The sequence below is a fragment of the Ursus arctos genome, unplaced genomic scaffold (assembly GCF_023065955.2).
Source record: "Ursus arctos isolate Adak ecotype North America unplaced genomic scaffold, UrsArc2.0 scaffold_13, whole genome shotgun sequence".
NCBI classification, from domain to species: Eukaryota; Metazoa; Chordata; class Mammalia; order Carnivora; family Ursidae; genus Ursus; species Ursus arctos.
In genome coordinates this window covers 36,170,338-36,192,491 of record NW_026622797.1, presented here as the reverse complement: position 1 = coordinate 36,192,491, position 22,154 = coordinate 36,170,338, and the positions used below count along the sequence as shown (strand labels likewise).

The 22,154-nt window shown below is 37.8% G+C and overlaps 1 protein-coding gene and 1 long non-coding RNA gene across 4 annotated transcripts in view; one reads left to right on the top strand and one right to left on the bottom strand.

The window, feature by feature from the left end:
- LOC125283613 (uncharacterized) overlaps positions 1–7,852 on the bottom strand; it is a 39,223-nt gene extending 31,371 nt beyond the window's left edge. Inside the window, exon 1 of the long non-coding RNA XR_007191540.2 lies at positions 7,749–7,852. This is a non-coding gene — a long non-coding RNA (uncharacterized LOC125283613). The remainder of the gene's footprint in view (positions 1–7,748) is intronic.
- Positions 7,853–7,872: 20 nt separating this feature from the next.
- The window catches only part of TRMT11 (tRNA methyltransferase 11 homolog), a 56,965-nt gene continuing 42,683 nt past the window's right edge, over positions 7,873–22,154 (top strand). Inside the window, exons 1-5 of one of the 3 annotated variants that reach the window (XM_026504756.4) lie at positions 7,873–8,043; positions 14,379–14,444; positions 16,297–16,370; positions 21,799–21,880; positions 21,970–22,062. In XM_026504756.4, the coding sequence (XP_026360541.1) occupies positions 7,972–8,043; positions 14,379–14,444; positions 16,297–16,370; positions 21,799–21,880; positions 21,970–22,062 (387 nt within the window). In that variant the 5' untranslated portion in view covers positions 7,873–7,971. Of the gene's footprint in view, positions 8,044–11,797; positions 11,908–14,378; positions 14,445–16,296; positions 16,371–21,798; positions 21,881–21,969; positions 22,063–22,154 lie in introns of those variants that run through there. The other 2 variants (XM_026504759.4, XM_057311064.1) reach the window with 2 other exon arrangements.

Genomic DNA, 22,154 nt, shown 5'->3' with positions numbered 1-22,154 from the left:
TGAGTTTTAAGAGTTCTTTGTATTTTTTGGATCACAGTCCATTATCAGGTGTGCCTTTTTGCAGATATATTCTCCTAGGCTGTGGCTTGTTTTCTCATTTTCTTGACACTGTCTTTCACAGAGCAGTTTTTAATTGTAATGAAGTACAGCTTATCAGTTATTTCTTTAATGGATCATGACTTTGGTGTTGTATCTAAAAAAGGCCTTGCCATACCCAAGATCATCTAGGTTTTCTCCTATTATCTTTTAGGAGTTTTATAGTATTGCATTTTACATTTAGGCCTATGATCCATTGTGAGTTAATTTTTGTGAGGGTTGTAAGGTATGTGTCTAGATTGATTTTTTTTTTTTAATTGTTCCAGCATCATTTGTTGAAAAGACTATCTTTACTCCATTGTATTGCCTTTCCTCCTTTGTCAAAGATTAGGTGGTTATATGGGTCTATTTCTGGGCTCCCTTTTTTCTATTCCATTGATCTGTTTTCACCAATACCGCTGTCTTTATTATTGGAAGCATTATAGTAAGTCTTGAAGTTGGGTTGAGTCAGTCCTTCAATCTCGTTCTTCTCCATCAATATTGTGTTGGCTATTCTGGGTCTTTTTCCTTTCCATATAAACTTTAGAATCAGTCTGTTAATATCTACAAAATAACTTGCTATGATTTTGGTTGAGATTGCATTCAATTTATAAATCAGGTTGGGACATCCTAACAATATTGAATCTATCCATGAACATGGACTGTCTCTCCATTTATTGAGTTATTTGCTTTTTTTTTAATCAGAGTTTTATAATTTTCCTTGTATAGCTCTTATACATATTTTGTTAGGTTGATAACCTAAGTACTTCATTTTGGGGGGTGCTAATATCAGTGGTATTATGTTTTTAATTTCAAATGTCTCTTGTTCATTGCTGGTATATAAGAAAGTAGTTGAATACTGCATATTAACTTTGTATCCTGTAAACTCACTATAATTGCTTATTAGTTTCAGTAGTTTTTTGATTGTTTTGGGTCTTCTACCTAGATGATCATTGGATCTGTGAACAAAGACAGTTTTATGTCTTCCCAATCTGTATACCTTTTATTTCCTTTTATTGGCTTATTGCATTAGCTAAATCTTACAGTATAATGTTGAAAAGGAGTGGTAAGAGCAGACATCCTTGCCCTGTACATAATTCTAGTTGAAAGTTTTGATTTTCTCACCTTAAGTATGATGTTAGCTGTAGGGTTTTTTTTGTAGAAATTCTTTATCAAAGTCGAAGTTTCTCTCTTGTCTGAGTTCAGAGAGGATTTTTTATCATAAATGAGTGTTGGACATTGCCAAATGCCTTTTCTCTATCTATTGATATGATCATGTGACTTTTTTTTAGCCTGTTAATGTGATGGATTATATTAATTGATTTTTGAATATTGAACCAGCCTTGATACTTGGGATAAGTCCCAACTGGTCATCGGGAATTTTTAAAATAGTACTAAAACCAGACATTCAAATGAAGGATGTTTAATAAATTGGCTGATCCTAATGTATGAAAGATTCACTGTCAGAGTTGTAGACATACTTCCTCCTATAAGAATCCAAGGTCAAGAGCACAGGCTTTATTGCAGTGCTCATACATTTCTAGATTTTGATATCAAAAAACCATCTATAAAAGTTGATGCCCACACTTTCATTAAGTGCCCACTACTCCAGTTTACTAAAATGAAGCTGTACCTGTTAATTTATCTGCTTATGAATCAGCTTTTATTCTGCAATATAAATACAAAAAAAAAAACAGATTTCTGACTCTGCTTGAATAAACTTAATTAAAATGACTATATCTACCTCTGATTAAGAAGAATCAGACTGGCCACCAGGGTGGCTCAGTTGATTAAGCATCTGACTCTTGATTTCGTCTCAGGTCATGATTTCAGGGTCATGGGATTGAGCTCCACGTTGGGCTCTGTGCTCAGTGCGGAGTCTGCTTGTCCCTCCTCCTCTGCTCCTCCCCCTGCTTGCCTGCTCAGTCTCTCTCTCAAATAAATTAATAAAATCTTAAAAAAAAAAAGAATCAGATCCTTGTATGATTATTATTTAAAGTCACGTAGGTGGGGATGGATCCACAATCAACTATCATCCACTAATTAAACGAATCCCTAAGTCAAATATCTTTCAGGTAAATATATTATATTTCCCGTTGATGTAAAGCAGGCACCTCAAGCTTATTTCCCCCTCCCCTCCCCATTCCTCTCAGTCCTCCCCATCTTTTTTTAATGGCAACTGCAATCTTTCAGTTGCTCAGGCCAAAAATCTTAGTCATCCTTGACTCCTGTCTTTCATACTTCATATCTGACCCCTTAGCAAACTTTATCAGCAGTATTCTCAAAATATATTCAGGATTTGACCACTTCTCCCCACTTGTACGTCTGTCATCTTGGCCAAATTCTCATCATCTCTTGTCTAAATTACTGCAGTTGGCCTCCACACTATCTCTGCTTTTGTCTGTCTCTGCCCTACAGTCTATTCTCAACCCATTTGTACATTCAACATACAGAACATGTATGCCTGAATGTTCTCTTAGCCAACAGTTTCCAAACAATTTGCCCTCAGACATGATGTCACCTTGAGGGACCTGAAACAAAAATCAGTTCATTCCTGTCAGTGCCCAGTGTCTCTCCACCTTTTCGGACACATCTCTTCTCTTGCTTTGAACATTGCTAGAATCACCTGAGTGGGCTCCATGCTTCCAGTTGCTTCCTTTCTAGCCCAGAGAGCCTCTATCAGAGCTCTTTCTAAATCATGACTTGGTTATGCAATTTTCTTGCTTGTGAAAACCTCACTGTTTTCCCTCAAAATTATTCACCAGGATGTTCAGCTTCATCTCCTGCGCTTGTATCCCATATGCCAACCATTTTTACTATTCCAACTAAACTCAGCACAGCTTTGGAAATCTGTTCACTTTTAAAAGCTGGGTTAAGATGTTATCCCCTCTTGGAAGTCTTCCCTGATACTCCCATCCACAACCACAGCAATATTGTTTCTTTAGCTCTAGTCTGTAATATTTTATTTTCCTAGCATAGACCTTACATAATCTAGCTGGGAACTAGTGGGATATCCTCGACCACTGGGTTTTGTGACCTTTTTTATGAGCTGGGGGATCTGATTTTTTATCTTGTATCCCCATTGCCTTAGTTCAGTGACTGATTTATATTACTGGTTAATAAAGATTTTATTTTAATCTCTGAGTCCCTTAAAATGTTACCATAATCTAATTGAGCACAATGATAACCCTAATTCCAACTAAAAATCAAGAGTATAACCTAGATGTCAGCGGAATCTCCCTGGTCTTATGTTCTTCATGGCAGTATGCATGACCACTATAATTTAGGTGTAAAACCTCTTTGAGTTTCAAAAGAAGTCACCCACACCAAGCATTTCAAGCATTTAATAACCAAACTTGGTTTGGTAAATGGTAAAATATCATCTAGCTCCTGCCATCTTGCTGACTCTCTTTTTCTCTACTTCTCCCTTTGCCTTTAGAACATATTTCTCTTCTTTTTGCATTAGAATTTTTAAAATTCTCTGCAAAGCCTTTCTTCTAGCCAACATGCATGGCCCACAGGAAATCACCTAACTTAAGTAGTCTATTCTAGAAATTTTCTCAAAAGAAATCAGCTAAGGAGATTTTCTTGAGATTCTCAATCTAGCCTGTAAGAGAGGAATATTTTCTTCTTGTGACACCTTCTGCTGAGAAACATATTTGCAGTATTTTGCCAGTTTATTATATAAATTCTCTCTCCAAGCATGGGTAAGAGCAAGGCAAACATGCTATTTATCTGTGGCACTGGGAGTCAAAGCCTGTCTATCCATACTCCTCTCTCCCAGGCAATGATTCTCAAACCTCAGTGTGCATCAGAACCACCTGGTGGGCCTGTTTAAAATAGTCTGCTGGATCCCATCCTGAGTTTCTGATTCAGCAGACTTGGGGGTAGGCAGGAATTTGCATTTCTAAGTGATTCCCAGGTGATGATGTTGCTGGTAGCTGCCATCAAATTAACAACTGAAGTGTTTTTAAAAATATGTTTAGGCCACATCCCAAATTAAATTCAAATCCCCAGGGGTAGATTCCAGGCTTCATATTTTTGAAAATTCCTCAGGTAATTCCAACATGCAGCCAAGTTTAAGAATCTGTGCCCTGTAGGATTGAGTAAAACTCCTCCTATGGCCCTGTTAAATTAGTTCTCAGGAAGATGCCTTTTATGGGACTTGAGACCATTTATTTTATATGTAATAAATTTTCCTCTCATGGGAAGCAAATAAGATCAAGCGATGGTGATTACTGTGAATTGTGCTTTAATTAGAATCTGCAGGTCCCTTCCTAGAAGGTAACTTACACACTTTGAGACTGTTAATACTTGCATATTGCCAAAAGCCTTCCTTTGTTTAGAAGTCATGTTTGCTACTTACATTTTAGGAAGGAAAGAAGAAAGGGAGAGAAGGAAAGTGGGAAGTAGGGGAGAAGGAAGGACAAGAGACCTGCCTCAAATGTGGCAAATGCACTGTGAACTTAACACCACCTCTGGTTCACAAGTTCTGCCCAAGAGAAGTAATAAATGGGGTCCCATTCAAAAATGCGCAAGGCCACGGAAGCCACAAAGCTGAAGCCTGCAGCAGTGTGGATGATATCCAGGTCTTGTATTTGGAGTGGAATAAAAGTAGAGTGAAATGGTTTTTGGTATCTTATGATCTCGATCTCATTGCAAACAATTAAATTAAGTACCAGCCCAAGGAGGGAAGGCACCCCTAATTTTGGTAGGCCCTAGGTTAGGCTCCTTTTTGAAAACTGTTTCTATTTCACCTAGTCACTAAGATATGGTGGGAGTTGTTCTCTAGCCTAGCTCAATCAGGCTGGCATCTTACATCTGTCTGGAAATGTATGGCTTTTGATTATTTGAATTGTGGAAGCATTAGAGTTTAAGTATGGCAGGACAGAAGGCTGAATCTCCAGCCCATTTTCCTTCACTTTTTTTCTACGCACAGAACCTACTTTACAGGTAGCAAATGAGTAGGTCTAGTTTACAACGAGGATTTCAGGTTTGTTTGGGAGAATTTTTTGAGCAGAGGACAAGCTCTACCTTTCTCCACTTCTGGAGATCTTGAGTCATATTTAAATCAACTCCAGCTGCTTAAGTTTGAACTGGTGCCTTGTCCTAACTTGTTCAGTTTTGTTTCCTGAGAGCTCCAAGTGTTTGTTCTCTCTTCTCCTCTTTCTGGATTATCTTCATTTAGATTATCTTCATTTAGATCTCCAGGATACTGGAGACCCTTCTGGCATTTCATGAAATTAGAAGTCGGTCAAGAATGCTTCACCATAGTGAAGTCCCTATAGTTATATATAACTTGTTCCAATAAAACTTATTCTCCAAACTGTTCAAAAACCCCTTGTTTTTTATTCATTGCAAAAATCTTCTAGTCTTGGGACACCTGAGTGGCTCAGTCAGTTAAGCGTCTGCCTTTGGCTCACGTCATGATCCCAGGGTCCTGGGATGGAGTCCACATTGGGCTCCTTGCTCAGCGGGGAGCCTGCTTCTCCCTCTGTCTGCTGCTCCCCCTGCTTGTACGTGCGCTCTCTCTGACAAATAAATAAAGTCTTTTAAAAAATCTTCTAGAATTAATACATATGCAGAGAAGTTTCCTATCCCTCACTGGTGCACAAATGTCTATGGTTCTCTGATAACCAACCCCTTTTCAAATGTTAAATGCTCAGCCTGAGACAGATGCATGGACAGTTTTAACATTACACATGACTTCTGCTGCTGGGACCTGTTAACTCTCTACTTATTTCCTTCACTGACTCTGCCCTACTAGTCTCAACAGTTTAGGGGCCTGCTATAACCAGAACTCAAGATTCTCCTAATTTCGGGTCCTAACTATCTAGGAATGATTCTGGTTTTCAGTCATCATCAGCCTATACCAGAGATTCAGATGCTTGCACAATAGCAATTTCACAGAAGGAGACAAGCTTCTAAGAAGTCTGCCGTGGTAGATGAAGCATGGATGAAGCTTTGGGTCAGTTCCCAGAAGATGGAGTATAAACTTTCTTGCCCCTTCTAGTACAAATTAAAAAACAAAAACAAAAACAATTGCAAGTCTCTAGATGTTAGTTTAAACACCAAGTTTCAAAGTTCATACTCTCTTGCTGCTCCTTAAGGACTTTAGTAGGCTCAAAAACATGGAACAGCTCTGGTGTGACTTCTTTAAAGGCAGTCTACTTGATCTCACAAGTAGCTCCACACTAACCTTAATGGCCTGGCCTGCGCAGGATTAATTTATACTTCCCCAATGTATCCAACAGTTTGAGATTCTTAATGTATGTGATCTCTTGCTTATCTCTGGAGTGGAGAATTAGTGGGGATTTAGTCATGAACTTTAGCTTTAAGGAAGCTCATGTGAAAAATCAGTGAACCTTGAATTTGGGTTCTCCTAGACTGTGTATTCTCATTTGCTGTCTCTGCACAGCATCCTATTAATCCAAGCATGAAAATCAGCACCTCTATGATATTCCCTAAAAAGTGTCCCCATCAAAATTTAATGTTTGGTAATTCTGACAAGCTTTGGGAATGGGGCATATCAAACACTGCACATCATTCCCCTAATATTTCGTAGGTTCTCTGTCCCACCTTGACCTCTCTTCTCATATCTCATACTGTTATCCCTTTTCTGAAGCCTTGGGGCCAAGAGACATCTGTGTTCCTCAGAGACTCACTTTATTGCTTATCTTAAGTGGACTTACCAAGGTGTTTTCCTAACAAAGACAGATTGCTTGTTAAGAGGAATTTTCATATATATATATATATATATATATATTTTTTTTTTTTTAAAGAAAAGTCTCCTTAAATTCCATTTATTGGCCCCATACAATATGCCAGGTATTAAACACTTTATGTACATTATTCCACTTAATTCTAACAATCCCTTGAGGGAGGCAGTGTTACTCCATTTTAGATAAAACTGCTATTAAAAGGGGCTAAGAAATGTGCTTAAGAGCATATAGATTGTAAATAGTGGAACTGAGATTTTTAACCTAAGATCGACACCACAGCTTATGTTCTTAATGATGGCTGTGAAGTATCGAGGATGTTCCCAGCACATGGTGCTTGGAATATGTAGTACTCTTGTACTTTGTACAATATTATGGTGGGATGCAAAAGAAATTGCTCTCAATAAGACAAAAGCAATAATGCGTATACATAGACTATGCAAATTTTTAAAATTTATGATATACTACTACTTATTTTATGTGCTACGAAATCTGTGCCAGTGTGAATAGTTAGAAGCAATTTCCATCACTGTTTTAATATAGAGTTGGCTGTAGACTGGGCCTGTGAGTCTAACATCACAACCTCCTAATTATTGAGTAAATTATTAAGAACGACATTGTGTTTTCCGTTAAGTATAGGAAGAACCGTAAGAGATGATCTAGGTCAAGAGCTTGTTAAAAGAAGCTTAGAAGGCACGTATCCTTGAAAAGTTATTGCAAAAATACAGAAAGTAAAATAAATATTAGATGAGTGGGCCAGGTCCTCCTAGTTTGGAGCGGTTAGAGAAGTCTGCACGGAAAAGGTGAAATTCCAGTCCAGTTTTAAAGAACTAGGATTTGAAACGCTCCTAGAGAGAGTTGGAAGTACGTTCCTGGTGGGAGGATCAACGGGAACTTGTCTTATTGCAACCCGCTGCTGAACACCACACAGCCCCTCACACTACCTACTCGTACTTCCTCATTTCAACCAGGAAGTACCTCGCAGCTGGCGTTGCGCCTCCAGCGGTTGCCAGGCTCAACATATCCGCGCGAGGAACCGCGGGACAGCGCCCGCTTCGTCCTGCTTCCGCTTCCGGTCATTCAAGGCTCCGCCTCAGCGGGAAAGGCTGTGTGCGGGAGGGGGGAAGAAGAGGTGGGAAACAGCGCGCGCCGCGCAGGCGCAAGGTAGGCGGCCGCAATGGCGCTGTCGTCCTCCCTGAATAGATATCTGCTGCTCATGGCTCAAGAGCACCTGGAGTTCCGCTTGCCGGTGAGCCCGCACTGACCTCCACAACTTCTTGACGGGAGAGGACGGCACGGTGGGGATGGGTGTGCGGGCGGCGGAGATCTTCTCAGCTTGAGCAAGCAGGGACCCGGGGGTGTGCGCTTGTCGGGGTTATTACGCGTCCTCAGTCCCTCGGTCCCTTGGAAGGATCCGAGCTCAGCCGAGGGTGTGTGAGAGAGGAGTCCAAGACAGACTCTTACAGACTTGCCACGCATTTTCATTCCGTCTTCTGCCCGTGCTTCTAGGCAGGTGAATATGACCCGTCCTCTCGCTCCAGGAACACTTCGTCTAGCGGAGGATAGAGACAGCCAACAGAAATGCTCAGTGCAGTGTTTTAAGTGGCAAATATGCAGGTCAAATCCCGTGGAGGAGGGTGGGATTGCTGGTGGTCGTGGTAGGTGGCAGGGGTTAGATGATGGAGAAATTGGGAAAAGTGTTTCATTCATTCAAGAAACATTTTCAGAGTACTTGTAATTGCATGTGCCGGACGCTGGGGATATGGAGATGGCAAAGACTGTTTCCGTCTTCAGGGAGCTTACTGTTTAGGCTAAGGTCCGAGCAGATGCATAAACTTTAAGAAATAACATTTTTAAGTGCAATAGTAGATGCGTAGGGAATACGAGAGCATAGAAGGGGAATCCAGTCCACCTGAGGGGGTGGGGGATGTTGGCCTTTAAGATCGATTGCATGAGGATATGACACTTGAACAGTAACTAATGAGTAAGAGTTAGCCAGGCCAAGGATATAAATAAATTAGAATTATAAGTCAGTATTACCGGATTATGAAATATGTAGCTGCGAGTGACAGAAAGAGAGCAGGAGAGGTAGATAGGGGCCAGAAAATGTAAAGCCTTGAATACTCTGGAAGGGAAGAGAAAATTTATTTAGGTTGTAAGGGAAATTTACTGAAGAATTTTAAGCAAAGATTTTTCCTTAAAAATCACTTTGCCAGCGATAATGAGAATAGATTTGAGAGGAATAAGTCTGGAATCAGAGACCAGTTAGGAGCCTGTTGGAATAGTCTTGTTAGTAGATTAAGAAGGCCTGAATTAGGGCAGGGGTAAAAGGATGGGATAGATGGAAAATATTTAGGTGATGAAATCATCAGGACTTGATGATTGAATGTGGGGGGAACAGGGGCCGGTCAAGGATGACTCCTGGGGTGCATATAAGAGCATCTCCATTTAAAATGTAGAGCACAGGCAGATGAAAGATTTAAATTTTGGTTATGCTGAGTTTGATGTGTTTGTGTAATATCAAGTGAAGAAGATCGGGGATGGGGGGCAGTGAATATAGGAATATGCATGGAGTACGATAGAGTGGTCTGGACTGGTAATAAATGTTTTGGAAGCTTCTGCGTATGAACACTAGGAGAGAAAGTGAAATTATTCAGAGAAAGCATAGTGTTGAAAGAGTGGGGGGCCAAATACACGAGCTTGGAAGCATTGATATTGGGGGGAAGTGAGAAAAGAGGAGGTAAGGAAGAGGATTGGCAAGGGTCAGAATAAAGACTTAGAGGGCACAGAATTCAGGAGGTTAAAGTTTTAGGAATTTTGCTAAAACTGTTGTGTAGAGTTTGGAGTAGGATGGTGAGCTAGATTGCTTGATTTAATGGTCACTGGAAAATGAGGAAGGGCAGATAGACTGCTCTTAACCAGAGCGTAAGAAGGGCAAGTAAGGGATTGGTTAACAGTTTTGAGGGAGGCCTAGGGTCAAGCAAAGTTTACAGGATGAAGAGAAGGGGAGAATGGATATAAGGACACAGTGGGAGGTGTTGGTCTTTCACTAGAAGGGGAGAGTGGGCAAAGGAGAGTTAGGTTGGATGTGGGGTTGCTGCCCAAGGGTCTGTTTTCTAGGTTATGAATGAGTCAAGGTTGTTTCTTGAGAGATCAGGGACCAAGCAATTGAGTGGAGAAATGGGAAAAATAGTTATATTTGAAATAGTCATTGAGAGCAAAAGAGGGAGCTGACAAGTTAAAAATTGAGAACACAGGTATCGGAGCAATGGTGGAAACCCAGCTTAGGGTGATGATCATGTATTTGTAATTGTGCTGAGATTCTCTGATTTTCTTCAGTTGTGTGCAATTCACTGGCCTTAGGAGTTAGGAAGGGAGACTGTGGCATTGATTCAGGGTTAATGTTTTGCTGAGCAGGTGCATTGGCAAGATAGGGGTGTAAGGGCATAGAGTTTCATGGAGGAAGTAATATTTTAATAGATCGTAATTGATAAAGAGCTGTTTTGTGGGTAAAGAAGACTGGAAGCCCACTTCAGTGAGAAACAGAAGCAAGCGTAAAGGCATGGGCAGAGTTGATTATGGTGGTTTGGGGTGTGGGATGTGTGGGGAGTGAGGATGAAGTGATGGGCAGTGGTGCTAGAGTGGTGGATAGGATCCAGGATTTGGAATGTTTTGAAACCATTGCAAGGAATTTGGATTTTATTTTAGATTTAATGGGGGAGCCATTGACTCTTGTTAAGCCAGGAAGTGACATTTTTTTTCTTTTTAAACCAGTAAGTGACTAGTAATCATTTGTGTTTTAGAGGGAGAATTCTGGAGGACCAGAGAAAGGATACTGGAGTGGAAATGGAGGCCAAGGAGGGTGTGTGCCTCTAGTCCAGCAGTGCACTGAGAATGGAGTAGTTAGGCTACTGTCTTCAGAATAGCATCCCTAGTACTTGGACAACTGTTTTTTCTTCTTAAATTACTCTTAGTGTCTTACCCTGGTGCCAGTTTAATCTCCCAAAAATCTCAGTTCTCTTTTACACCCTCATTGTCCCAAGGCTGAAACTTCTTAGTCTGGCATTAGCCCACCATTGAATGGTTCTTTTCTCTGTCTCCCCACATCTCCCACCTCAATGCAGCCAAGAGTGAATCCCCATCATTCCCTGAACGATGCTCTCAGTTTTCATGCTTTTGCCTGTGCTGCCTTTTGTCTAGTTCAGTCTTCCCTATTTCAGTCTTCTACCTATTGATTTTACATAGTCGATATTCACTGAGATTTACACACATATTTATTTTAGGTTTATTTTTTACTTGATTCTTTTTCAACTCTGCAATTTCCTTTTTAATAGGTTTTTAGTCTGCCAAAATTCTTTTTTTTTTTTTTTTTAAATTTTATTTATTTATTTGACAGAGATAGAGACAGCCAGCGAGAGAGGGAACACAAGCAGGGGGAGTGGGAGAGGAAGAAGCAGGCTCATAGTGGAAGAGCCTGATGTGGGGCTCGATCCCATAACACCGGAATCACGCCCTGAGCCGAAGGCAGACGCTTAACCGCTGTGCCACCCAGGCGCCCCATAGTCTGCCAAAATTCTTAATTGTCTTTTATCCCCTTCAATATAGAAAGCATAGTTATGTTAAGTATGACAAACTATAGAAAGCACACATATTAAATATGATAAAAGAAGTCTGGGCCTGTTGCTTTTGTGTATTGTTTCTCTTGGTTCTTTTTCATATGTGTGCTGGCTTATTTTTTTAAATCTACACTAGATATATTTGGAAAGTTATTTGAAGAAGTAACATGAGGCCTGGGTGAGGTAAATCCTCTTGAAATAGGAGCATTGATGATCTAGGATGACTTGAACTCATTTCCAGGTATTAAGTTTTGTTTCTGTTCTGATTCACACATGTTCCTCTGGTATGTAGCTTTTGGGGATCCCAGTCCAAATTGGGTGGCTTATCAAGCCATCTTTCTTTTCCATGGATGGTCCAATATTCTTTTTGTTCCTCTAGCTCCATTAAGCTGTCAAAAGGACCATCCACCCTCACAGATGCTTTTGGAATTGGTCAGTGCCCCGGGAAGCAAGTGGCCGCACCTTGGGATTTCTGGCTTCTCCTGAAGTTTGGTTTGGTAATTCTTGTAATTGCTCCATGCGTTCAAGCAGACGCGAGGTTTTTCCAGTTATTCTCAGCAGAAGGCTTAATCTGAATTGCCCAGTTTGCCATCGGTAGAAGTGGAAATCCTCTTTCATCTATGCAGATCCTCTCTGTATTCCAGGGCCTAAGTCAGTTTCCATGAAAACTTTTCTTCTGAAACTGAAGTAATGGTTTCTTCCTTGAACTCTAATGTGATACCTTTTTGCTTTTACTTCTTTAAGAGTACTCACTGTTTTAGAGCTCACATTTCAGTTACTAGGTTGAATGTTTTGTTCTATTAGACCATAAGCTCCCTGAAGATAAATATGTATTTATCTTTACATAGCTCAGTGCCTTGTACATATTAGTTTCTTAGTAAGTATTGAGTGAGAGGATCCCTTTGGGGAAGGCAATCAAGAGGACAGTCTACACTTTTGAGTCCATCTACTGTTTAGAACTGGTAAGCAGGAAAACTAATGAGTAGCTGCCTTTATGATTTAAAATGAGAGATTAGGAATATAATGTGGTCCTGTTTTCCATTTGTAGAGTTAATCACGGCCAATTTTAGTTGCCTTATTGTACTAGAGTTCAGACACCTGGGTTTTATTGCTAGCTCTGAAACAAACTAAAATGGATGAAGAAGTGAGTGGCTAAAAGAACTGAAAAGCTCATGTGAATTAATGCATGAGGCATGCCCCAAATCATGCTATATTTTTCTATCCAATATAAATTCTTTTGTTCCTAATATAGAAGGATTGTCAACTAGAAAGTGAATTTGCCATAAGGGTAAAAATTTTGTGTTTCGCTTTTTCCAAGTAGATTGATGGTGTAGTATAATACAGGTTTTGCTCATAAATTTGAAACTTGGGTTATCACATTTACTTTCAATTTTAAGTCATTGCTTAAGTTTGGGGTAGTGGAGTTAATGCTATGCCGTAAAACCTCAATAATTCTTCACTTTTTTTTTAAACTCATAGAGCCTTTGTGGTTTTTTTTGGCCCGTTACTAATTTTTAACAAGGTATCTCAGGAGCAGCAAATTTTGCAGTCAAATGCTCTACCACTGAGCTATACCCCCTGAACAGCAAATGTTGATGTTTTAAATGTAGCTGATCTCCCACCGTGCTTTAATGTGGAATGAACAAAAATATTCTAGACCAAAGTAACTTAATCTATAACTTCATTTTTTTTTTTTTGTTTTAAGAATGATAATTCTGTCAGTCTTGCTTGATTTCTTGAGCCACTGGACTTCAAGTTCATCATCTTGATTCCTTTACTTAACACCCTAGGTTTTGTGCTCCTGTTGTCACAGACCTCTTTACTTCATGAGGTAGCTATGATTCCTGTTTTCCAGATGAGAGAAGTGGTTTGTATAAAACCACATGGCCGCCATTTGAAAGATGTGAAAATAAAATTGTGATTTATCTGACTCCCAACTCCAATGATGCCTCCTATTTAAATATGTGTCACACATGTTTCAAAATGACTTTGGGGTTACCTTCAGTATTACTGATACACTATGCAAGTTCTTGGTCTGTCCATATAGTTCAACTGAATTTAGCCCCTTATAAATCCAGGGATTAAAGAAAAAAGAAAATATTTGTTGCATAATTGAAAGGAAAAGCAAAAAGGTATGAATTGCTCAAACCTCCTATTCCTTTTGGTCTTGAGGTAGAGAATGTTGATGTTCTGGGTATACTGTCTCATGGTGCCTGTGGATCATGATGAGCTTGGTGTTAAAGGCCCTTCTTCTAGTTGGGATGAAAGGGGATTGTAGGCACCCAGCAGAGGGGGCGTATCTCTGATTGGGTTACCTCCTCCATAAGACCTACAGAGAGGAGTGGGATCCTACTGCTTTATGTTATTTGAGGAGACAAAATTTGTTAGCAGTATATATTGTAAAATTTCTATAGTCATCTTGTATTTATCAATACAAAGTGATTGCTTCATAGAATATAATATTATCTGAACAGATTTCAACTTTGCATTCCTGATGTTTTTAAAGTAGCTCTTGTGTTCTCTCTCTAGTTGTGTAACTTTATCCAGAAAGAGGAGGCTAACTTATTATAACTTCTGTTTAATGAATCCACAGTGATGCTTCCTGGTTAATCACTTATTTCTAAAAGTCCTCAACTTATCTGTTTAATAATTCATTTTATTTTTATTGATCAGTTGTCAGATTTACTAATCTATAGTTTTGTCATCCAATTTTTTCCAAAATCAGGGCATTTTCTGAGCAAGTCTTTTGGCAGCCTTCTTGTGTAAAATTTCTCAGAAATTACTTAACTGTGGTTGTGACTGTAAAATTTTTCAGAACCTAAAGTTTTAATTTGTGTGGTGTTGAAATTTAAATGCCTCAAGTAGGTCACTTACCTGCTCTTAAAAAGTCGTATTATACCTATATCTGTTAATAGACTTTGAGTTCCTTGTGTTAAAATATCTTCTTTCTATAATATTTTCAATGTAGGAAATAAAGTCTTTGCTTTCACTTTTTGGAGGTCAGCTCATCAGTAGTCAGGAAACTTACGGAAAGGTAAGTTGAATTTATATTTTTCATTAGACCATGTGTAGTATATTTATAAGTAGAATCTTGGGTTTGAAGAGAAGAACTGAAAATCTTACATTTATATTTGTGTGGTTACTTGTTTCTGCTTCTAGGGGCAATTGAATAAAAAGGATATTTTTGGAAAAAAGTTGTGGTTTTAGAATGTCATCTAAGTTTATTTCCGGTATTCATTTAGTTTACTAGTTTTTAATTTTTAACTCAATACTTGTACCATAATTGTATCTGTCACTCAATTGAAAAAAAAAAGGGCGGGGCTGTTTTTTGTTGATGAGGTATGATTAGAATTAGTATTTAGAATTTAGCAGTATTTCAGACTTGTATTGGGGATTATTTAAACATTTGAAATTCTGCATGTGTAAGATCATGAACTTATGAGCATTTTTGTATTTGATAGTTTATCAGTGTATTAGAGAAGTTTGGGAAATAGAGAAGTCATTCATAATTCTTCCTTCATGTGACATAATTTGAGGGTACTGCTTTCCGATCTTTTTTCATATACTTTTTTTCCCTTTCGTTCTAATACTACTTATGAACTTCTTCATTCTCTTTTTCACTTGATACTATTAATATAGGCACATGTTGCCACATAGCCTTCATCACTAACAGAGTTGTATAATATTTTCTATTGATTAGTTCTATCATTATTTATCTAATGATTTCATTTTGTTTAGATTGCTTTTAAATTTTTCTAATAATAATAATACTGAGATAACCATCTTTTTTCTGTTTGGATTATTTTGAATTTTTCTGTAGAGTAGTGTGAATATTGGAAGAAGAAAGACTGGCAGGGAGGATTTCTTCCAGAAGATGAGGGAACTTAGTTGAAAGTCTGCTAAGATTGGACTTGTACTCCTTTCATGTACTGAAGGAGGAGGAAAAGAGGGAGAGTATAGATAAAATTGGGTGAGGATGATGAACCGAGGTCAGGGGTCTGCTTTGTTTTTCTGTTGTTCTGGCAAGGGGTTATCTGGGTGGAGGTGAAAAGTGCCTGTAATTGGGGCACCTGGGTGGTTCAGTTGATTAGGCCACCAGCTCTTGATTTCTGCTCAGGTCATGATCTCAGGGTCGGGAGATCGAGCCCCAAGTCTGGTTCTGTGCTCACTGTGGAGCTTGCTTAAGTCTCTCCCATTCCCCATCTCCCTCTGGCTCTACACCCGTGCACACCTGTGCATGCTCTCTCTCTCTCAAAATAAGATAAAATAAAATAAAATAAAATTTAAAAAGTGCCTGCAGTCTTGATGGTTGAGACAGAGGATTAGTAAACACCTCTGATGCACCTGAAACTTTTTTCCTTAGATAAAATAATAAAAATTAGTATAATATTCCCTATAATTTTCCATCATAGTTGTTTCAGTGTTCCTTTTCCACCCCTCAGGTGGCTACAACTACCTAAAAAATGGAGGGATCATTCAAAGAAATATATTACTTAGAAGTTAAAAATAAAATAGCTGTATTATCAGGAATGATCAACAATAAAAAATCGTGAGATTATACTTTGGGGTAAAATATGCATTAATTATTTTGGTTAAAATACATAAGACAGTAAATACAAAATCTTAAGTTTAATCTTGTATTTACTGATAGTTGCTCTTATGGTCATTTATAAAAGTGTTCTGATGTTGTACTATGTTATCCTAACAGGTTAGCTATTAAAATAATTTACTTTTTTACTATTGGAGCAAGTTTTATTTTGGTTAGAGTCAGACCATGTATTCTTACATAAAAGTAGCAAATAGGAATCTCTCCTTATTGACTTCTTGAATAGAAGCATATGAGGCCATAAAACCAGTTACAAGTTGTATATTGTTATTTTTTTCAGTCTCCTTTTTGGATTCTTAGCATTCCCTCTGAAGATATTGCCAGAAACTTAATGAAACGAACTGTGTGTGCCAAGTAAGAGAAACTTATGTTTTCCTGCAGATTGTATACCGTACTTTTCATACTACTCTGTCCTTGCTATATTGGTGGAGAATTACAAGGAGTTAGTTGTTGGGGGGGGAGCACACTTTAGCTTGCAGATACATGAATTTGCCACTGGGTGGTGGTGGTAGAATGGGGAGTTCTTTGCTGAAACTGAGGGTGAGGAAATCTTTGTGGTGAAATGCCTGAACAACGGTTTTGGGGTAATTTTTTTAAACTTCTGTATTAAGCAGGAGTATGGTATAAGATGTAAATGCTGTTATTACATAGGATAAGTGCCACATTTAATTAATAACGAAAGTATTGAAAATCTAAAGATGTTTTTCTTATCGATGGCTTTTAGTTGAGTGAGCAGATAAGTGTGAAATGAAAAAAAGTGAGGACTGCCATGAAATATGTTTTGCTGTTTTGTTTGTTAGAGAGTGGAGTCCTGATTATCACACCTTGTGTGGATTACTATAATGATGTTAATAGTTTATCCTGTTTTCTAGATTTTATCATTGGTATCTGATCTTTCTTCCATTTCTTTCTTCCTTCCCTCCCTCCTTCCTTCCTAATCTTGTAAGTTGAAACTTTCTAATTGGTCTTACTATTCAGTAAAAATGACTAGCAGAGAGAAACATAACTAAAAAAAAAATCTTTTGAATAATTATTAGTTTTGATTAGCATATTAAAATTTATGGCTCTAAGAGTTGTTTGATTTCAGCAGATAAGGCTTATTAGGTTTAAAGTAGCTATTGGAGGACCAAGAATTTGTACACTTCCTTCAAAGCTCGTATCTTCTCCTGCATTTGCTTAATGGTACAATTAATAATTATGTAATGTGTGTAATATTATATAATAATTTCCTTGACTACTTTTTGTTCTCTGTATATTTTGAATAGTTTAGGTTGGGTATACCTCAGTGATAAGCTAAGTAAGGGTGGTATGACTATAGAGGTCTTCTGTCTATAAATTTAATAAAAGCAAAGGAGGAATTCATTTTCAAATGATAAAATTCACAGTCCTAATGTAGCATTAATTGTTCTGGAAGTAAAATAGACTGTTGTAAGCATGGATTGAAAATTAAATTCAAAATTTTTTTTGTGGCAGACTCGGGATTGAAAGTTAATTTTGTTTTGTTGATTTATTTTTTTATTTATTTTTTTTGATTTTTTATTATATTATGTTAGTCACCATACAGTACATCCCCGGTTTCTGATGTAAGGCTCGATGATTCATTAGTTGTGTATAACACCCAGTGCACCATGCAATACGTGCCCTCCTTACTACCCATCACCAGCCTATCCCATTCCCCCACCCCCCTCCCCTCTGAGGCCCTCAGTTTGTTTCTCATAGTCCATAGTCTCTCATGTTTCATTCCCCCTTCTGATTACCCCCCTTTCTTTATCCCTTTCTTCCCCTACCGATCATCCTAGTTCTTATGTTCCATAGATGAGAGAAATCATATGATAGTTGTCTTTCTCTGCTTGACTTATTTCACTTAGCATTATCTCCTCCAGTGCCGTCCATGTTGTAGCAAATGTTGAGAACTCATTCTTTCTGATAGCTGAGTAATATTCCATTGTATATATGGACCACAACTTCTTAATCCAGTCATCTGTTGAAGGGCATCTCGGCTCCTTCCATGATTTAGCTATTGTGGACATTGCTGCTATGAACATTGGGGTGCATATGGCCCTTCTCTTCACTACATCTGTATCTTTGGGGTAAACACCCAGTAGTGCAATGGCTGGATCATAGGGGAGCTCAATTTTTAACTTTTTAAGGGACCTCCACACTGTTTTCCAGAGTGGCTGTACCAACTTGCATTCCCACCAACAATGTAGGAGGGATCCCCTTTCTCCACATCCTCTCCAACAATTGTTTCTTGCCTTGTCTATTTTTGCCATTCTAACTGGCGTAAGGTGGTATCTCAGTGTGCTTTTGATTTGAATTTCCTTGATGGCTAATGATTTTGAACATTTTTTCATGTGTCTGTTAGCCATTTGTATGTCTTCATTGGAAAAGTGTCTGTTCATATCTTCTGCCCATTTTTTGATTTGTTTATTTGTTTCTCGTGTATTGAGTTTGAGAAGTTCTTTGTAGATCTTGGATACCAGTCCTTTATCTGTAGTGTCATTTGCAAATATCTTCTCCCATTCCGTGGGCTGCCTCTTAGTTTTTCTGACTGTTTCCTTGGCTGTGCAGAAACTTTTAATCTTGATGAAGTCCCATAAATTCATTTTATCTTTTGTTTCTCTTGCCTTTGGGGATGTGTCATGAAAAAGGTTGCTTTGGCCAATGTCGTAGAGGTTGCTGCCTATGTTCTCCTCTAGAATTTTGATGGATTCCTGTCTCACATTGAGGTCTTTCATCCATTTGGAGTTTATTTTTGTGTATGGTGTGAGATAGTGGTCAAGTTTCATTCTTTTGCATGTAGCTGTCCAATTTTCCCAGCACCATTTATTGAAGAGACTGTCTTTTTCCCACCGGATGTTTTTTCCTGCTTTATCAAATATTAGTTGCCCAAAGAGCCGAGGGTCCATTTCTGGGCTCTCTATTCTGTTCCATTGGACTATGTGTCTGTTTTTGTGCCAGTACCACGCTGTCTTTGTGATCACAGCTTTGTAGTACAGCTCGAAATCCGGCATTGTGATGCCCCCAGCTTTGTTTTCCCTTTTCAGCAGTGCCTTGGAGATTCAGGGCCTTTTCTGTTTCCATACAAGTTTAAGGACTATTTGTTCCAGTTCTTTGAAAAATGTCCTCGATATTTTGATCGGGATAGCATTGAAAGTGTAGATTGCTCTGGGTAGCATGGACATTTTAACTATGTTAATTCTTCCGATCCATGAGCATGGAATATCTTTCCATCTTTTTATGTCTTCCTCAATGTCTTTGAAGAGTGATTTATAGTTCCTAGAATATAAGTCCTTTACGTCTCTGGTTAAGTTAATTCCAAGGTAACGTATGGTTTTTGGTGCTATTGTAAATGGGATGGATTCCCTAATTTCTCTTTCTCCGGTCTCGTTATTCGTGTATAGAAATGCAACTGATTTCTGAGCATTGATTTTGTATCCCGCCACGTTACTAAATTGCTCTATAACTTCTAATAGTTTGGGAATGGTTTCTTTTTGGTTTTCCGTATGGAGTATCATGTCATCTGCGAAGAGAGACATTTTGACTTCTTCTTTGCCGATTTGAATACCTGTTGATTTATTTTTAACATGGAATATTTTGAGCATACCACAAAAAGAGTGAAAAATACAATAAACACCTAGGTGGATACCTTGTTAGAGCTCAACATTTGAGATATTTACCACAGCCTTCTTTTTAAAAAAAATAAAAAAAGTGGTTTATAGAATCGTTGACTTTGTGCACCTTTCCCAGTTTCATTCCCCTCCTTCTCTCAAAGGATAGTTTCTTAAAGAATTTTTGTCAGAAAGATTTCATTGTTACTTCCATAATCATTAAAACATTTGAGATTGTTGATTTTATATTAGTAAGTTGATATCCATGCTTATTTATATAGCCCCTATGAAAAATGTGGCAGCCTACATAAGCTTTATAATCTCTAAATTATGAATCATGATAGTTCAGTCATATATATGAAAACTGTGTACTCTGAAAATCTAAATCATAAAAGGTATTATTAAAATTAATGTTCCAATTATAGCTGAAGCTTTTGATGTTATATGCCTAATCTTTATTTTGACTATTTAAAATATAAATTTATTAATATATAAATTCTTTCTGAAAAAGACGATAAGGAGTATATTTTGTTGATTCTGGGTTATCATTACAAGCATTAATTCCTACGTTATACTATGTAATAGTTCATTAGGGATAATTATGATCCATGAAACTAGTCATTCCCTGAATGGCCTGGGATTCCTTTTTTTTTTTTTTTTTTGAGAGGCACTGTATTATAGTGCATGTAGTCATGTGTGTAGTGTGGAGCTTGATGGATTGGAATCCTAGCTTCATTAATTGCTAAATGACCTGAAAGAGTCATTTTAACCTCATTGTGCCTCATTGGTTCAATAGGTGATGATACTGGAAGCTACCTCATAGGGCTCTATGAGGAACAATCATGAATCCACGTTAAATGACCTTAGAACAGTCCCTTGTACTTTGAGTTGTATAAAGTATTATCTTTTATTATTTTTTATTATTTTTGTTTTTCAAGCTTTTCCCCATCCAGAGGTTGAGTTACATATGCTTTCTCTCAGTTTATGCTTCCAGGAGTCTTCTCCCTTAAGTTTCATGAAGGCAGTGAACTTTGTTCTGTTGTATCTTAGTGCCTAGAACAATTCCTGGTATATAGTAATACTTAATAAATATTTGTCAAATAAATGAATGGATCAAGCTTATTATAATTTCTTTTTTTTTTTTTTTTAAGATTTTATTTATTTATTCGACAGAGATAGAGACAGCCAGCGAGAGAGGGAACACAAGCAGGGGGAGTGGGAGAGGAAGAAGCAGGCTCATAGCAGAGGAGCCTGATGTGGGGCTCGATCCCATAACGCCGGGATCACGCCCTGAGCTGAAGGCAGACGCTTAACCGCTGTGCCACCCAGGCGCCCCAAGCTTATTATAATTTCTAAACATTAAGAAAAAATCCTGAATACCTGGAAATTGGGGTCATCTATTTTGAATAATTGGGTTTGCTGCTTTTTACTCTTTGTATGTTTCTGTAGCTGAGGTCATCCCGTTAGTGTTGGCTAAGTAAGAGTAGGATTACTGTAGAGGCCCTCTTTCTATAAATTCAGTAGAACGGAAAGGAAGAGTTTGCTTTCAAAGGATAATATTCTCAATGCTAATGGCAGCATTAATTACATTTATAAAGTAGTTCGAAGTTAGATGCACAAAACTATGCTACTGTGTAGATTTGAGTTCCATTACAATGAATTCTTGTTTGTAATGATATTTACTTGTAATTGTTTAAATGTTCCTTGAAATTGGTGGAAGCTTGAGGGTTTGTTTAATAGTAAGAATTTTCTTCTTGTAGTGGTTAGAAAAGTACCTAAAAGTTACTAAATATTAGTGAGTAATAGCTAAATATTAATTGCAACATTTTTAACTGGTCATTTTTGTTTTATGAAGAAGACATTGGGAAGAATTGGATTTACTGCAGCTGCTCACCCGTTTCACAAAATGAATAATATTACGGGATCATTTGTATTCTAGTATAAAATATAATAATGAAAACTTGGAAAAATCTTGACTTATGTTAAATTTCCTTCTGTGTAAACTTAAACTTCTCTTTGTGATTTGGACTTATGTTTATTTTTAGGACACATTTCTCATTTATAGCTTAGAAAATATAGGCAATAATTTTATTAGTGGGACAAGTATAAAGAACTAGGGAAGTAATTGTTACATACTACTGCTTGAACTGATTTCGTTATTGATTTCCTAGGTCCATATTTGAACTATGGGGTCATGGAAGATCTCCGGAGGAGCTGTATAGTTCTCTTAAAAACTACCCTGTGGAGAAGATGGTGCGTAGTGAAATGTGTTTTTATATAAGTTTATCTACAGATACTGTAGAATTACGAAGCTTTAAAGAATTTATTTGCTTTTATTTTAGGTTCCATTTCTACATTCAGACTCTACATATAAAATAAAGATTCACACATTTAATAAAACATTGACACAAGAAGAAAAAGTCAAACGAATAGATGTAAGTGAATTTAGCAAAAAAAAATGAAAGAAAAACCTATGAAATTAATGTGGTCTGCTGCTGTTGATATGTAATAATAATTCTCAATTCTG